General features: G+C 44.9%; 1 protein-coding gene across 2 annotated transcripts; it reads left to right on the forward strand.

The window, feature by feature from the left end:
• The first annotated feature begins 8,124 nt into the window (after window positions 1-8,124).
• LOC120307539 (waprin-Phi3-like) lies at window positions 8,125-13,412 on the forward strand. Of its 2 annotated transcripts, none has more exons than XM_039342396.1 (3): window positions 8,125-8,732; window positions 10,448-10,663; window positions 13,180-13,412. In XM_039342396.1, exons 1-3 carry the CDS (start codon window positions 8,636-8,638, stop codon window positions 13,188-13,190), a joined length of 324 nt encoding a protein of 107 aa, XP_039198330.1. In that variant the 5' UTR covers window positions 8,125-8,635; the 3' UTR covers window positions 13,191-13,412. The 2 variants fall into 2 exon arrangements, with proteins under 2 accessions (XP_039198330.1, XP_039198331.1); XM_039342397.1 differs by having other exon boundaries at window positions 8,145-8,732; window positions 10,529-10,663.
• Window positions 13,413-16,355: the final 2,943 nt, after the last annotated feature.

The raw sequence follows: 16,355 nt of genomic DNA on the forward strand, positions 1-16,355 counted from the left end.
GCTGAGGAATTCTGGGAGTTGAAGTCCACAAGTCATACAAGGGCCAAGTTTGAAGAACCCTGATCTAGACGAAGGAAAATAGCTTCAGATTTAACCCAGTCCACTCCTCTGCCCATAGCAGAAGAGCCTATATTAATCTGGACAAATGGCTGTCAGTCTCTTCTTGAAAGCCTCCAATGATGAAGCACCCACAACTTCGGAAGGCAAGTTCGCCTGATTAATTGTTCTGTATTGTCAGGAAATTTCTCCTTCGTTCTAGATTGTCTCTCTCCTTGATTAGTTTCCATCCATTGCTTCTTGTCCTGCCTTCAGGCGCTTTGGAGAACAGGTCGACCCTCTCTTCTCTGCGTCAGCCCCTCGAGAACTGGAAGACTTCTATCATGTCACTCCTAGCCCTTCTCTTTGTTCATCTAGATATACCTACTTCTCTTTGAGGACCTGGCTCAAAATCCCTGGATTCTAACAGAACGTCCTAACCGCGCGTCGCGAAAGCCAGGAAACAGGAACGTTGCAGTATTCAACAAGCTTTATTCACTATGTTGAAACTAAGTTAGCACTGGAACAAAGCTCCATTCATTGCCCTAAATACATTCCTCCACCACACCCAGAGTACACACCCCAATTGACAGTTAATTGGTCATCTGGAATCCACCTGTCCCCCTCCCCATACCTGCCTTGTGATAGTCCTCCACCCTACCTATGCCCCGATCCAGCTAGTACTTATGTTCAAACCTTGCATTGAGTCCATGCGTTCCGTTCATGCCATTCTCATCCCTAATGTCCCACTCAACCTCTTCCTATAATACCCCCTCCCGGTATCCAAATGTTGTCAGACCCAGCGTCCCAGTTCCCATCATTCACAGAGTCACAGTTCCAGCAACATAAGCCATAACAGTTTTAACAGCAGTCGGCTTCTCCATATTCCATTTCTATGTAGCCTCCATCAGGTTATGTGCTGGCAACATAGGATGTTCATGTGACCCGTTCGGCCGCCGCTGTTGGCGATGTAGCTCACGAAGCTACCGGACTCGGCTGGAACACAGGGTTAACTGGAACATTCTGGACTTTGGAAGGTAAGTATCACGCTGGGTCTGACATTCGGCCCCCCTCACCACAGGGCCCCCTGAAGGTGAGAAATGGGAAATTGATTAATCATGCCAATGTTCACATACAATAACCTTTCTAGTCACTCCCTGGTTTGTGTGGTAGTGCTCTGTGATACCGATGGATTAGATCAGGGGCAGATATATTGTGTTTTTCTACCCAAGAGGCTTCGGACAGAGGGTATCCCTTCCACAATATCAGATAATAGAGTCTACCCCCCCTTACTCGCGAATCAATTATGTCCTGTATTTCATATCGTCCTGGCGTAACAGGTCCTGGGGGTATCTCATGGGACGGTCCTCCCATGGGTTTCAACAAACTTACATGAAAAACCAGGTGTATCTTACCAAGTAGTTTCGGTAAGTGGAGCTTCACCGTCACAGGATTGAGGATCTGGAGTATACGAAATGGTCCGATATATTTTGGTGCTAATTTTCTGCATGGCACCTGCAACTTAATATACTTGGTTGACAAATATACCAGGTCGCCTACCCGTAATTGAAATGGCATTCTGCGACCTTTATCTGCCTGATACTTTGATGTCTCAGCTGCCCACTGCAGAGCGTGTTGTACTGTACTCCAAACCTTACCTACTCGCGACAACCACTCATTTGGTTGACCGACCTGGGTTTCCCGGTTTCTACTTTCCGGTAGTGGAGTAATATCATGTCCATATACCACTTGGAATGGGGTTAGGCCAGTACTTTTATGTACCGCATTGTTATACACAATCTCCGCAAATGGTACCAAATCTACCCAATTGGACTGTTGGTAAGACACGTAACATCGGAGATATCTCTCTATAGCCGCATTGGCCCGCTCCGCCGCCCCATTAGTACAAGGGTGATATGCAGAACTCAGCCCTTGTGTGGTACCAATAAACCTCAGAAATTGCCACCAAAAATGAGCTGTAAATTGGACACCTCGGCCCGAAATAATCCGGCGAGGCGCCCCATGCAGTCGGAACACTTGGTGTACGAACATTTTAGCCAATTTCCTCGCCGATGGTAGTCCCTTACATGGTATGAAATGGGCCTGCTTTGAAAATAAATTGACCACCGTCCATATAACTATATATCCTTTTACATTTGGTAAATCTACTATAAAGTCCATCCCAATGTCCTGCCATGGCCGAGTTGGATTAGACACTGACTGGAGTAATCCCATTGGTTTTTTAGGAAGTACCTTCGCCAAATGTAATGTTTTCAAAAACCCAAATGGCCTGCTAATTTGGAATCATGGCACTGGTGGTACACTCGGTCCCATAACCGCTGTGGAATGTATAGTCTATCACCGTGCCAGGCTAAACCATCTCGGTAGGTCAACAATCCAGGATTAGCTAGTGACCAAGAGTCATTTAACAAAGCAGACTTTACTTCATCCCCGAATGCTGTCGTTTTTTCGCAGGCATCTGCTCGTATGACTTCAACACTGCCAGAAGGCATGATAGCTTGGATCACCTCTTCCTTTGCTGTCGTATTGTGGCAGACGTGAGAGTGCGTCCGCTAAGAAATTCTTCCCTCCTGGAACAACTTCAAAATGAAACCTAAATCGTTAGAAATATTGCGCCCAACGAACATGTTTGGGAGCTAACTTACTAACAGAACGTCCTAACCGCGCTTCGCGAAAGCCAGGAAACAGGAACATTGCAGTATTCAACAAGCTTTATTCACTATGTTGAAACTAAGTTAGCACTGGAACGAAGCTCCATTCATTGCCCTAAATACATTCCTCCACCACACCCAGAGTACACACCCCAATTGACGGTTAATTGGTCATCTGGAATCCACCTGTCCCCCTCCCCATACCTGCCTTGTGATAGTCCTCCACCCTACCTATGCCCCGATCCAGCTAGTACTTCTGTTCAAACCTTACATTGAGTCCACGCCCCGATCCAGCTAGTACTTATGTTCAAACCTTGCATTGAGTCCACGCCCCGATCCAGCTAGTACTTATGTTCAAACCTTGCATTGAGTCCATGCATTCCATTCACGCCATTCTCATCCCTAATGTCCCACTCAACCTCTTCCTATAATACCCCCTCCCGGTATCCAAGTGTTGTCAGACCCAGCGTCCCAGTTCCCATCATTCACAGAGTCACGGTTCCAGCAACATAAGCCATAACAGTTTTCCAACAGCAGGTATCCAAGTGTTGTCAGACCCAGCGTCCCAGTTCCCATCATTCACAGAGTCACGGTTCCAGCAACATAAGCCATAACAGTTTTAACAGCAGTCGGCGTCTCCATATTCCATTTCTATGTAGCCTCCGTCCGGTTATGTGCTGGCAACATAGGATGTTCATGTGACCCGTTCGGCCGCCGCTGTTGGCGATGTAGCTCACGAAGCTACCGGACTCGGCTGGAACACAGGGTTAACTGGAACATTCTGGACTTTGGAAGGTAAGTATCACGCTGGGTCTGACAGATTCTTCTGGAAGAGCAGGGTGGAGGTTTTTGTCATCTCATCTGGAGGAGGAGGCACTGAAGAGTTTCATTCATGATCATCTTCTGACTGGGATTCCTGTAGTGGACAATCCCTTAAATAGGAGCCAGCCGTGTGGTGCAACTGCCAAAAAAGCCAACGCAGTGCTAGGCTGCATTGACAGAAGGATAGAATCAAGATCACGTGAAGTATTAATACCACTCTACAATGCCTTGGGAAGGCCACACTTGGAATCCTGCATCCAGTTTTGGTCACCACAACGTAAAAAAGATGCTGAGACTCTGGAAAGAGTACAGAGAAGAGCAACAAAGATGATCAGCGGATTGGAGGCTAAAACATACAAGGAACAGTTGCTGGAATTGGGCATGTCCAGTTTCACAAAGAAGAGGACGAGGGGGGACAGGATAGCAGTCTTCCAGTATCTCAGGGGCTGCCCCAAAGAAGAGGAAGTCAAGCTATTCTCCAAAGCCCCTGAAGGCAGGACAAGAAGCAATGGAGGGAAACTCATCAAGGAGAGAAGCAACCTAGAACTAAGGAGAAACTTCCTGACAGGGAGAACAATTAACCAGTGGAACAACCTGCCTCCAGAAGCGGTGAATGCTCCAACACTGGAAGTTTTTAAGAAGAGACTGGATGGCCATTTGTCCCAAATGGTATAGGGTTTCCTGCCTGAGCAGGGGGTTGGACTAGATGACCTCCAAGGTCCCTTCCAAATTATTATTATTATTATTATTATTATTATTATTATTATTATTATTAATCTTGAAAACTCTGTGGGGACTTCAGCTAGTGCGTTATTTTCTGTCATGACAAAAAACACTCGTTGGTGAAATGACAATGAGAAACCCTTTCCTAGTTCCTCTCTCTCTCTCTTTCTAGCTTATCTATGGGACATTCTACCACCCACCTAGAGCCAGTATGTTCTTCCTCCTGCCCCCAGAGGAATTGGGCTATCCATTGTATGTGTTTTGGGTAGGCACAATCCCCAACACTTTTGCCAAAGCTGGACCACCCCCCAGTTGCCTCTGTTTATTGGTCACCTTTCCTGGGAGTCAACTACATGACAAAAACACACATTCCTCTCCTTTTTAATTTCTCAGCAAACAGGTACATACCTCAGACAGGTACAAAATGCGCCAGCTAGACAATAGTGAAGGAATGTGCTTATGGAACAGGCGCAAATAGTTAAAAGTTAATATCCAACTTGTTTTTTTCACCCAAGAATGCAGAATATGAACCTCAAGACCTTCTCCAGCTAAGAGGGCCAAGGGAAAGAGAAAAATAGAGTAGAGTAGAGTAGAGTAGAGTAGAGTAGAGTAGAGTAGAGTAGAGTAGAGTAGAGTAGAGTAGAGTAGAGTAGAGTAGAATAGAATAGAATAGAATAGAATAGAAAGGAATGGAATGGAATGGAATGGAATGGAATGGAATGGAATAGAAAAGAAAATATAGAATAGAATAGAATAGAATAGAATAGAATAGAATAGAATAGAATAGAATAGAATAGAATAGAATAGAGTAGAGTAGAGTAGAGTAGAGTAGAGTAGAGTAGAGTAGAGTAGAATAGAATAGAATAGAATAGAATTTAAATGGAATGGAATGGAATAGAAAAGAAAATATAGAATAGAGTAGAGTAGAGTAGAGTAGAGTAGAATAGAATAGAATAGAATAGAATAGAATAGAATAGAATAGAATAGAATAGAATAGAATGGAATGGAATGGAATGGAATGGAAAGGAATGGAATGGAATGGAATGGAATAGAAAAGAAAATATAGAATAGAATAGAATAGAATAGAATAGAATAGAATAGAATAGAATAGAGTAGAGTAGAGTAGAGTAGAATAGAATAGAATAGAATTTAAATGGAATGGAATGGAATAGAAAAGAAAATATAGAATAGAGTAGAGTAGAGTAGAGTAGAGTAGAATAGAATAGAATAGAATAGAATAGAATAGAATAGAATAGAATAGAATAGAATAGAATAGAATAGAATAGAATAGAACAGAATTGTAGGATAGATTACATAGGACAGAAGAACAGAACAGAACAGAATAGCTAGAGGTCTTCACCCCATCAGTAGGGAAATTACTCATGCTCCACATACCTGCAACCAGGTGAACTGAACCTTTCACTTGCTTCTTTTGGATCTGTTCCCCTGTGATAACTGCAAAGAAACTTTTAGATTTTAATCACTGAAACATCAATATTTCTGGGTTCCAAAGCTATTTTTTTTTCAAAATGCAACTGGACTTAAGCGTATTCTTGAAGACATTTTGCTTCTCATCCAAGAAGCCTCTTCAGTTCTGACTGAATGGTGGAGAATGGAAGGATTTATATCTTTCTGGGTCTTCTTTCTTGCAAATCATGGCTTCATGTGGTGAATTGCAGGGTCTCTATCAAGTCCAAAGAACCAGGATTATTCAGAAAAACAGAACAACAGAGTTAGAAGGAACTTTAGAGGTCTTCCAGTCCAACACTCTGCTCAAGAGGAGACTCTATACATTTTAGACAAATGGTTGTTCAATTTCTTCTTGAAAACCTCCAGTGTTGGACCATCCACAGCTTCTGAAGGGAACCCCTTCCAATGGTTAATTGCTTTGTCAGGAATTTTCTCCTTAGTTCCAGGTTGCTTCTCTCCTAGATTAGTTTCCATCTGCTGCTTGTTGTCCTGTCTTCAGGTGCTTTGGAGAATACTTTAACCCCTTCTTCTTTGTGGCAACCTCTGAGATATTGGAACACTGCTATCAGATCACTTAAATATGTTGAATTTAAGCACAGAGATTCTATTATTATACCCTGTACACAAGAATCTAGTCAACTAAGGATCAGTACTGAATTGGTGCTAGATGAGGGTCAGTGAAATTCAAGGGGTGCTGGACTTGGATCATTTGTGGGAATGCAATGATTCTAAACTGATCATGCATTTAACTCCACCTTCCAGTTCTGCCTGGTCTTCTCCTACAGTCTCCTTGTCTGTCTTAAAAGACTCTTATCCCTGAGACCACCAGAGCAGTTGAATCAAACCAACATAAAACACTGCTTTTATGGTGGACAGCCTCATGTCTGCTTGCAAGACTCCACAAGCAGGTTTCCATCCATGGTTCCAAGCAATTAATCAGTGGAACCGCCTGCCTCCAGAAGCAGTAAATGCTCCAACACTGGAAGTTTTTAAGAAGAGACTGGACAGCCATTTGTCCGAAATGGTGTAGGGTTTCCTGCCTGAGCAGAGGGTTGGACTAGATGACCTCCAAGGTCCCTTCCAACTTTACTACTATTACTATTACTTTCATTTGCAAGACATTAGTCTCCTCTGTGGCCTCAATAAGAAAAGGATAGGAAGACACAACTGGTCCCTTCAGGTCAAGATAACTGAGCATGTTCTTTGGCCCAGAAAGAATGTAGCTCTCCAGAGTTGGGGGGCTTCTACCTGCTCTGGGTTCCCCACCCCAACCCCAATTCTGGCCAACTCAACTGGTGCTGAAGGCCAGCACCAAACCATCATATAATAATATCAGATGGTTGAAGAAGAAAAAATGGCTTTGGAAGAATATCTGAAGAACAATGATGAAGATGCACTGAAGTTAGTATATCAGGAAGGCTTACTGACTACTGGAGAGACCAAACTGGCCTTCAAGAAAGACCAAATGAAGAACAGAATGAGGCATGGGAAGACAAAGCACTACATGGCCAATACATTAAAAAAATAGCAGGGAAAGCAGATAATAACAAGACCTGGCAATGGCTAAGAGCAGGAAAATTGAAGAAAGAGACCGAGGGACTAATTCTGGCTGCACAAGACCAAGCCTTAAGGACAAACGCATACAAAGTCAAAATTGAGAAGACAGCAACAGACAGTAAGTGCCGCCTATGCAAAGACGCTGAAGAAACAGTGGACCACTTGGTAAGCTGTTGCAAGAAGATTGCACAAACTGATTACAAGCAGCGGCATGACAAAGTAGCAACAATGGTGCATTGGAAGATCTGCAAAAAATATCATTTGCCTGTAAGCAAAAACTGGTGGGATCATAAAATAGAGAAAGTCATAGAAAATGATAAAATTAAATGCTCTGGGACTTCAGAATTCAAACAGACAAGCACCTGCAACATAACACCCCAGACTTAACAACTGTCGATAAGAAAGACAAAAAAGTCTGGATAGTGGATGTGGCAGTGCCTGGAGACAGCAGAATAGACGAGAAAGAACTGGAGAAGATAACAAAATACAAAAACCTACAAATAGAAATAGAAAGACTGTGGCAAAAGCAAGCAAGGGTAGCACCAATAGTAATAGACTCCTTGGGCTCAATCCCAAAACAACTGGAGCACCACTTGAACACCATTGGCATTGACAAATTCGCTATTAGTCAATTGCAAAAGGCGGCCTTACTAGGAACTGCTTCCATCTGCGACGATATCTGTAATACCATCAAACATCCACATCTGCCTATCCCAGGTCCTGGGTAAGGACTCGATAGGTAGACAAAATGCCAAATCCAGTCTGAACATCTGGCCGACTGTGCGATGATCCATCATCATCACCATCATCATCATCATAAAGTTGGAAGGGACCTTGGAGGTCATCAAGTCCAGCCCCATGCTCAGGCAGGAACCCTACACCATTTCAGACAAATTGCTGTCCAGTCTCTTCTTAAAAACTTCCAGGGTTGGAGGATTCACCGCTTCTGGAGGCAGGTTGTTATGATTCAATAGTGTAGGAGCTTCAAGCACTATTGCAGTAACTGTAAATGTGCCCCTCTCTCTTACATCTCCTTGGGCTGGAGGATGTTGACATGCAAAGCTGGACATGCAAAGTTGACATGGAAAACACAGAGCAGTGCAAGCCACAGAACAAGGAAGGTCAAGAGATTGACCAAAGCCAGATTGACCAACAGCAAGTTCTAGTCAGCCTCAGGCAACAATCTCCTCTCCTGTATACGCCCCTTTCTTGCACACAGCATGCCAGCAAACCATCATCGGATGTTGCATCACCTGACCCTCCCTGCAGAACTACTCCTGTCCAAGTGAGATTAGAAATGCACAGTTGAGAGGAAGAATTATTGCTGCAGCTGCAAGTTGGATTTCAGCTGCATCATGAAACCTTGGATTCTTCTACTCCTAGCTGGTCTCCTCATCCTTGCTACTCAACTGATAACAGCAAAGACCACAAAACAACTCGTCCCCCCAAAAGGTAAGCCTGAGGGTGTCTCCCACACCTCTGCTCAATCCAGGACTTTGAACCTCTCACTAAGAATACTTTTAGTTTGGCTAACGTGGAATTGCAGTTGATCCACTTGAAGCCTGCTTGTTCTTCTTCCTTTGCGGAAGGTAATGGCCTACTCATTGCATACACTCTGGGTGGGCAGAATCCCATTAATTTCAGAGAAGGTGGGCGTCAAATGCCTTCGCTTAATGCTCACCTGGATGGAAATCATAAAACTTTTGATTGCTTCACAATGATATATGTACTTTAATTTTTATAATAACAAGCAGGTTACCTGCATGAAGTAGGAACAAAGCACAACAGCTAGCTCAGGGGTAGGCAATCTTAGCTCTTTTATGACCTGTGGACTTCAACTCCCAGAATTCCTAAGCCAGCCATGCTGGCTCAGGAATTCTAGGAGTTGAAGTCCACAAGTCATAAAAGAGCCAAGGTTGCCTATCCCTGAGCTAGATGGTAGCAAAAGAAAGTGATGAAGAAAAAGCCCAAAATAGTTCCTAGAATTTGTAAGCCCATATCTAGTGTATCACCTTTTCATCCAGGACGTAGGACATGAGGTCAGAAACGTTGTCAAGTGCCTCCTCCTTTCTTTGCAACCATGCAGCCAATCTGGGGTCTTCAGACAATGTCTTTAGACTCGTCTCCATAAGAACCAAGAGGAGAAGCGGCTTTGTGTAGATGGGGGTCACCAGTTCATGGTGCACATGAACTTTTCATGGTCTAGCAAAGCAGATTTACAGAAAAGAGAGCAGCTGGAGGGGGGATATGTATTAAAGATATTTAAATCTAGCAACTGGAACGGTGGAGTTGTATAATGAGTGAGAACAGCTACAGTTAATAGTTACAGCTGATCCGTTGGAGAGAGCTGGCTCCTGCATGAGGCAATCTGCGCTGTGATTGGTTGCTGTGGGTAAAAGGGGGAGTTTCCTTGTTTCCCGCCTTTTTCTCCTGTGTGTTCTGTGTGCTCTGTAATTTACCTCACGATGATCCTGTGTTGATTTACCTCATGATGCTCCTGCTAGCTTGGCTATCTTGTTTGCTGTAAATATTGATGTAAAATACATTTATTTATATAAAATTACAAGTTCATATCAGCATCTCTGACTTCATTTGGATACCTGCTGCGCCATTCCCTGACGGCATGGTGGGAGAAAAATCAAGATGGTAGCCAAGAGTTTGACTGAACTCATCCTGTTGTTGTTGTTATTTTGTACTTTTTTGACCAAGCCTTGCAGACACCCCTGCCAAGCTGAGGGTCCTGATCATACAAAAGGTCAGGGGTGTCCCATCAGTTTGAAGGCAAAGGTTGAAAATGAGATGCACTAATGAGGAGGAAGTGGGTCAGGTCCATATTGGAGGCCATCTTCTGGGATGAAGGAGCAAGGGCTCCTACACACAAACACGACGATCGAATCAGAAACATCACACAATTATTTAGTTTGCATATGATGAAAACATGACAAAGAGAAGTAAACACATACACACCCTCCACGAAATTACATAGAAAACATCTCAGGGGTTACGACAGTGGCCTCATTCAGCTCTCCAGGCGGGTGGGTCTTCTAGGGAACCAGAGAAAGCAACGTTGTTGTGGGCTGTCTTGTTCAATATGTTTAATTGTTTGCATCCCGGGGCCACATTTGCAACAAGGGGAAAGCCAACACCGAACAATTAACTTTTAACAGACAAGCTGAGCAGGGGGCTGGAGAGCGGCAAGCAGGGTCCTTTGTTCTGGACCCATCCCAGTGCCTCTCCTGTTTTCCCAGTCAAACCGGGCGAGTGTCCCTTGGTGAAAGTCCCTGCTGACTATCCCTGCGACCAAGAGTGTGTCTGGGACTCCGACTGCAAAGGGGACAAGAAGTGCTGCCCAGCTGGATGCGCCAGGGAGTGCTTCCCCCCAGGTAAGGGGGGGTCCTGCAGCTGAGCTAGAGATAGCTAGACCTCCTTTCTCCCTCCCTCCCTCCCTCCCTTCCTCCCTCTTTCCTTTCCTTTCCTTCCTCCCTCCCTCCCTCCCTTCCTTCCTCCCTTTCTTCCTCCATTCCTTTCTTCCTCCCTCCCTTCCTCCCTCCCTCCGTCCCTTCTTTCCTTCCTTCCTTTCCTTCCCTTCCTTCTTTCCTTTCTTTCTGCAACCCACCCTCCTTCCTTCCCTTCCTTCCTTCCCTTCCTTCCTTCCCTTCCTTCCTTCCTCTCTTTCTTTCTTTCTTTCTTTCTTTCTTTCTTTTTTCCTCCCTCTCTCCCTTCCTTTCCTTTCCTTCCTCCCTCCCTCCCTCCCTTCCTCCCTTTCTTTCTTCCTTCCTTTCTTCCTTCCTTCCTCCCTCCCTCCTTTCCTTCCTTCCTTCCTTTCCTTCCTTCTTTCCTTCCTTCCTTCCTTCCTTTCCTTCCTTCCTGCAACCCTCCCTCCTTTCCTTTCTTCCTTCCTCCCACCCTCCCTCCTTTCCTTCATTTTTTTCCTTTCTTCCCTTCCTTCCTCTCTTTCTTTCTTTCTTTCTTTCTTTCTTTCTTTCTTTCTTTCTTTCTCTCCCCTCCTCTCTCTCCTCTTGTCTCCTTTCCACTTTCCTTCTTTCCCATCTCGTTTCCAAGCCCTTCGTGGCCCCTGAAGCCCCCTCCTCCCACATTATGGGATTTCCTTCCTGGCAACCGCTGAGGCTGAGCTTTGCCAGAGCCTGCCTCAAGCCCACAAAAGAATTGGCAGCCACAGCCTTCCCCAAGAGCTCATCTCCTCTGCAAACACATCCCTTGAGTCACAGCAGGAACTCACGCGGCAGGTTCCTCCTTTATTTATTTATATTTCACATTTCCTAACTGACTCTTCCTCCTCAGCCAGGCCTCGCTCCTCCTGCAGAGCAATCCCTTCAGCTGCCCAAGATATCCCAGACTCAGGGATTTGGATAATATTTTGGTAATCATTCAGATTAAGGGACAAAATTAGTGACTGTTTGGGATGCTAGTTAAGTGGTCCTGAGGGGTTACTCAAGGCAGGGGGCCCTGCAGTGAAGACACTTTTGGCCACCACACCCAGAATAGGAAGCTGTTTCCCAATCCAGGATCTCCGAGAGCTGCAGAGGCCTCGGGGGATCTCCCTGACTTGTCCCCTGCTGAGCAAAGTATTTAGAGACGCAGGAAGAAATCCCAGGTGTGGCCCTGATATTCAGGAGTTCCTGTAGGAACTGAAGGGGCCACAGAGCCCCATTCCTTTCCTCAAAACCAGAAGGGGTCTCTCAGGCTCAAAAAGCTGAGCAGGTTTCTTTCTTGTTCCACACCTAGAGACAGAATCTTGCCACGCTAAAGCAGCCTGCTCTCTACACCAAGGATATACTCTGGGAACTATTGAGGAGAGGCTGTCTTCACCCCCTTTCCTTCACACAGTGTATCTGTTATATCTTACGCCTCTACAATGCACCCCTCCCTGTTATGATCCCTCCTCCTAACTAAATTCCATCATATCATGTACAGACTCCAGAACCCCTCAGACATCCTGTGTGAGTTCCCAGAATTCCTCAGCCGCTCTCTGTCAGGCCCCAAAGCAAGAATGACACACGGTGATTCTTCCAAGCTGACTCTTGTTTCCCATACATATATAAAATCCTACCAGACTAAGGACTCTAGTATCTGAATCCACAATATTCTCTGGGAACTATTGAGGAGAGGCTGTCTTCACCCTCTTTCTCTCACACAGCATATCTGTTATCTTTTACATCTCTGGAATGAATTCCTCCCTCTTATGATCTCACCTCCTAACTATATTCCATCGCATCATGTGTAGACTCAGAATCTGTGTGAACTCCCAGAATTCCTCAGCCCAAATCAAGAATGACACATGGTGATTCTTCCAAGCTGACTATTATTTCCCACACATAGATAAAACCTTGCCAGACTAAGGACTCTACTATCTGAATCCACAATATTCTCTGGGAACTATTGAGGAGAGGCCATCTTCACCCTCTTTCTCTCACACAGACTATCTGTTGTCTCCTACTCTTCTGGGATGCACCCCTCCATGTAATGATCCCACCTCCTTACAATATTCCATCACATCATGTGCAGACTTCAGAATCCCTCAGCCACCACGTGTGGACTTCCAGAATTCCTCAGCCACTCTCTGTCAGGCCCCAAACCAAGAATGACGTACAGTGATTCTTCCAAGATGGGTATTGTTTGTAGACAAAACCTTGCCAGGCTAAGGACTCCACTATCTGAATCCACAATATATTCTGGGAACTATTGAGGAGAGTCTGTCTTCACCCTCTTTCTCTCACACAGAGTATCTGTTGTCTCCTACTCTTCTGGGATGCCCCCTCCCTCCTGAGACTCTGGCCCACTGCATTCCCTCCCAGGGACCTTATTCTGACCAAGAGGAAGGAGCCCCGTTCCAGCAGAGATGCGCCTCCTTCTCAGTTCTCCTCTGCTCTTTCCTCAGGCCCACACTGAGCCCCAAGACCTGACGGAGGAACCCAGCGGGAAACAACCCTTCCCCCCTCACCAGCCACGGATCCTCACCTCCAGCCCAGCCAGAGAAGGTCTCCCTGTTGCTTCAGTCATTCCTCTTTGGCCTCCCTGCTCCTGACTACCTTCCCGCCAGCTGCTTCAGGATGGACAAAGCCCTTTCTCCAGAAATGAGGCCTCCTCAAATAAACACCCTGTTGAAAGTTCTGGTCTCTGCCTGATTCTTCACTAAAAGTGGGTTTGCAGAGATGGGGAGGAGCAGGGTGGAAATTTGAGGTCCTTGGTGCTCTCTGAACTGGGTTGTTTCCTTGCAGATGTTTCGTTACTCAACTAGGGAACATCATCAGTGCTAGAAGGGAGGGGTTGAGGAGGAGGAGGAGGAGGAGGAGGAGGAGGAGGAGGAGGAGGAGGAGGAGAAGGAAAAGGACTATGGGGTCCTTCACGTTCTCTGAGCTTGTTTTCTTGCAGATGTTTCATTACTCAAGTAGGGAACATCATCAGTGCTAGAAGGGAGTGGGGTTGAGGAGGAGGAGGAGGAGGAGGAGGAGGAGGACGACTGTGGGGTCCTTCATGCTCTGTGAGCTTGCTTGTTTTCTTGCAGACCTTTCATGAGCCAACTAGGGAACATCTTCAGTGCTAGAATTGAGGGGGTTTGCAGAGAGGAGGAGGGGAAGGAGGAGGAGGAGGAGAGGGAGAGAGAAGGAGCAATGAGTGGGGTTCCCGGTGCTCTTTGAGTCATAAGTCATAAGTCGCCTTTTTCAGTGCCGTTGTAACTTTGAACGGTCACTAAATGAACTGTCATAAATTGAGGGCTATTTGTAGTTTGGTAATGAATCAGCTGCAAGAAAAGAACACAAGGACACCACAATTCATTTCTGAACTAAAAATATTCTCTGTTATTATTATTATTATTATTGTTATTATTATTATATCAGGGGTATCAAACTCAATTTCATGGAGGGCCGCATCAGGGTTGTGGCTGACCTTGGGGGTCCGGGGTGGGCGTGGCCAGCTCAATGTCGCTCATGTCGGGGGCACCTGTGGGGGCATGGGCAGGGCTGGGGGGGATCCATTGTCTCCAGCCAAGGAAGCACCACACCCTTGTCCACCAGAGGGGCCTGGCTGTCCCTCTCAGGCCACACAGGGGACCTCCAGGGATGCAGGCTGCCCGGAGCCCTGGGCAGTGGAGGGCAAGCGCCCAGTCCAGCCTTTCCCAAGGGGGCGCCCGGCTGCGCTTACCTCCTCCTCAAGGCTGCTGCCGATTGGCTCAGTCTCCTTGGCCAAGTTGCTCATGGCATGTGCGGAAGGGCAAAATGTATGGGTCAGAGGGAGGCCCACTCCCTCTCCTTCCCCACAAGGAGACCCGGCTTTGTAACCAAAGCATCCTAAGCAATAGGATGGGAGACCACGAGGAGAGGTCAGGAGGAGGGGACAAGGGAATGGTAAAAGGGCAGCAGGGCTGCTGGTGGCCAAGTGCTAAGGCGGGACTTCCCTGAGACCCTTCCTCCCGCTCATTATAATCTTCCTTCCTTCCTTCCTTCCTTCCTTCCTTCCTTCCTTCCTTCCTTCCTTCCCTCCCTCCCTCCCTCCTTCTTTCCTTCCTTCCCTCCTTCCCTCCTTCCTTTACCCCTTTCTTTTTCCTTCCCTCTTTCTACTCCTTTCCTCCTTCTTCCTTCCCATCTTTCTTTCTTTTTCTTTGTCTTTCCTCTTCCCTTTTCTCCTTTCCTGTCCCTTCTTGGATGCTCAAATGCAAAAGGGAAAACATTTCTCCATGCCTCCTTGCCTTGTGATCAAAGGCCACTTTGGCTAGTAGTCTGTGGCCACTTAAAAGACTAAGAACAAACCAAGTTCAGTTTGTCCCATGTTTGCATTTAGTGTGGGGGGGGTCCACAGACAACACTACATGGGTGGGACTCATGGCAAGGAGATCTCACAGCCCCCCCCAACTACGAATGATGGGTGGAAAAATTGCAATATGAATTTCTCAACTTGGTACGGTCAATCTCTCTTTCTCACTCTCTCTCTCACACACACCACACACACAAACATGCAAACAAACACATACGAACTGAGATAAAGAAAACTGGGTATTTTAAAATTTGGAAGTATAAATATTAAAACTTAAATTTGAATATTGATTTGTTTATAAAGATTGAGTGTAAAGCTAATTAAGATATATATAAGCTAAAATATATTGATAAACGTAATAAACATGTCTTCATTTAGCTGATATAATAAAAAGTGTACTAGTTCCAATATGAGATAAATAGACATTAAGAGAAAAAGAGAGGAAGTATTTGATGTTGAAACAAGAGAAAATTTGGTTACTAAATTTAAGACGTTTGGAAATTAATAGAAAATAAGAATGTTATACTGTATTATCAATTAGTTGATGTAAGATGGTGAGAAATAGAATATATCCAAATAGATGTGTATTCTGAATATTAGACTTCATGATGAATTGTGATAATGGGAACTTTGGTTACTTAACACTTGGAAATTATAAATACTAAATGTTCAAGTTAAACATGATTGGGAAATAGAATATATCCAAACAGATAAGACGTGTATCCTGAATATTAGATTTCATGATGCATTGTGATAATGGGAACTTCGCTTACTAAAGACTTGGGAATTATAAATATTAAATGTTAAAGTTAAGTATTAATGGAAATTAAAAATTGGAGAAAACTAATTAGGACGTTGATCGTCTATAAAGACTGAATGTTAAAATAATAAGGATATGTATAAGCCAAAAAGTATTGAGAAATGTAAGAACTGATTTAATAAGAATTGTATTAGTTTAGACAGGAGACAGTGAATACTGAGGGGAAAAGAGAGGAAAAATTTGATGTAGTAGTTTGAGATTTGTACCAAAGATATTTGTACGTCATTGTGTTATCGATCAACCCAGCCGCCACGTTGCTTTTTGAATACTTAATGTAAAACTAGAAAATCAATAAAACATTTATTAAAAAAAAAAAACCCACATACAATCCTTTATTGCTTCAGCATTGAAAAAGCATCCTGTGCTGCTGAAACCACAGTGATGACCACTAGATGGGGACCAAAGCCTCAAAGGCCACCAAGGCTAAGAGCCCTGAAGACGGTTATGAATTGGTCCAACCTCTTTGTCAGGCCAACACAGCA

This window comes from Crotalus tigris, unplaced genomic scaffold (genome assembly GCF_016545835.1).
Source record: "Crotalus tigris isolate CLP2741 ecotype Arizona unplaced genomic scaffold, ASM1654583v1 scf7180000017791.1120302, whole genome shotgun sequence".
Taxonomy (NCBI): domain Eukaryota; kingdom Metazoa; phylum Chordata; class Lepidosauria; order Squamata; family Viperidae; genus Crotalus; species Crotalus tigris.

Excerpts from the sequence above, each read along its gene's own strand:
- LOC120307539 (XM_039342396.1), top strand. The coding sequence starts at position 8,636 with ATGAAACCTTGGATTCTTCTACTCCTAGCTGGTCTCCTCATCCTTGCT. Across the intron at positions 8,733-10,447 it reads ACAACTCGTCCCCCCAAAAG|ACAAGCTGAGCAGGGGGCTG; the intron begins GTAAGCCTGAGG and ends AACTTTTAACAG.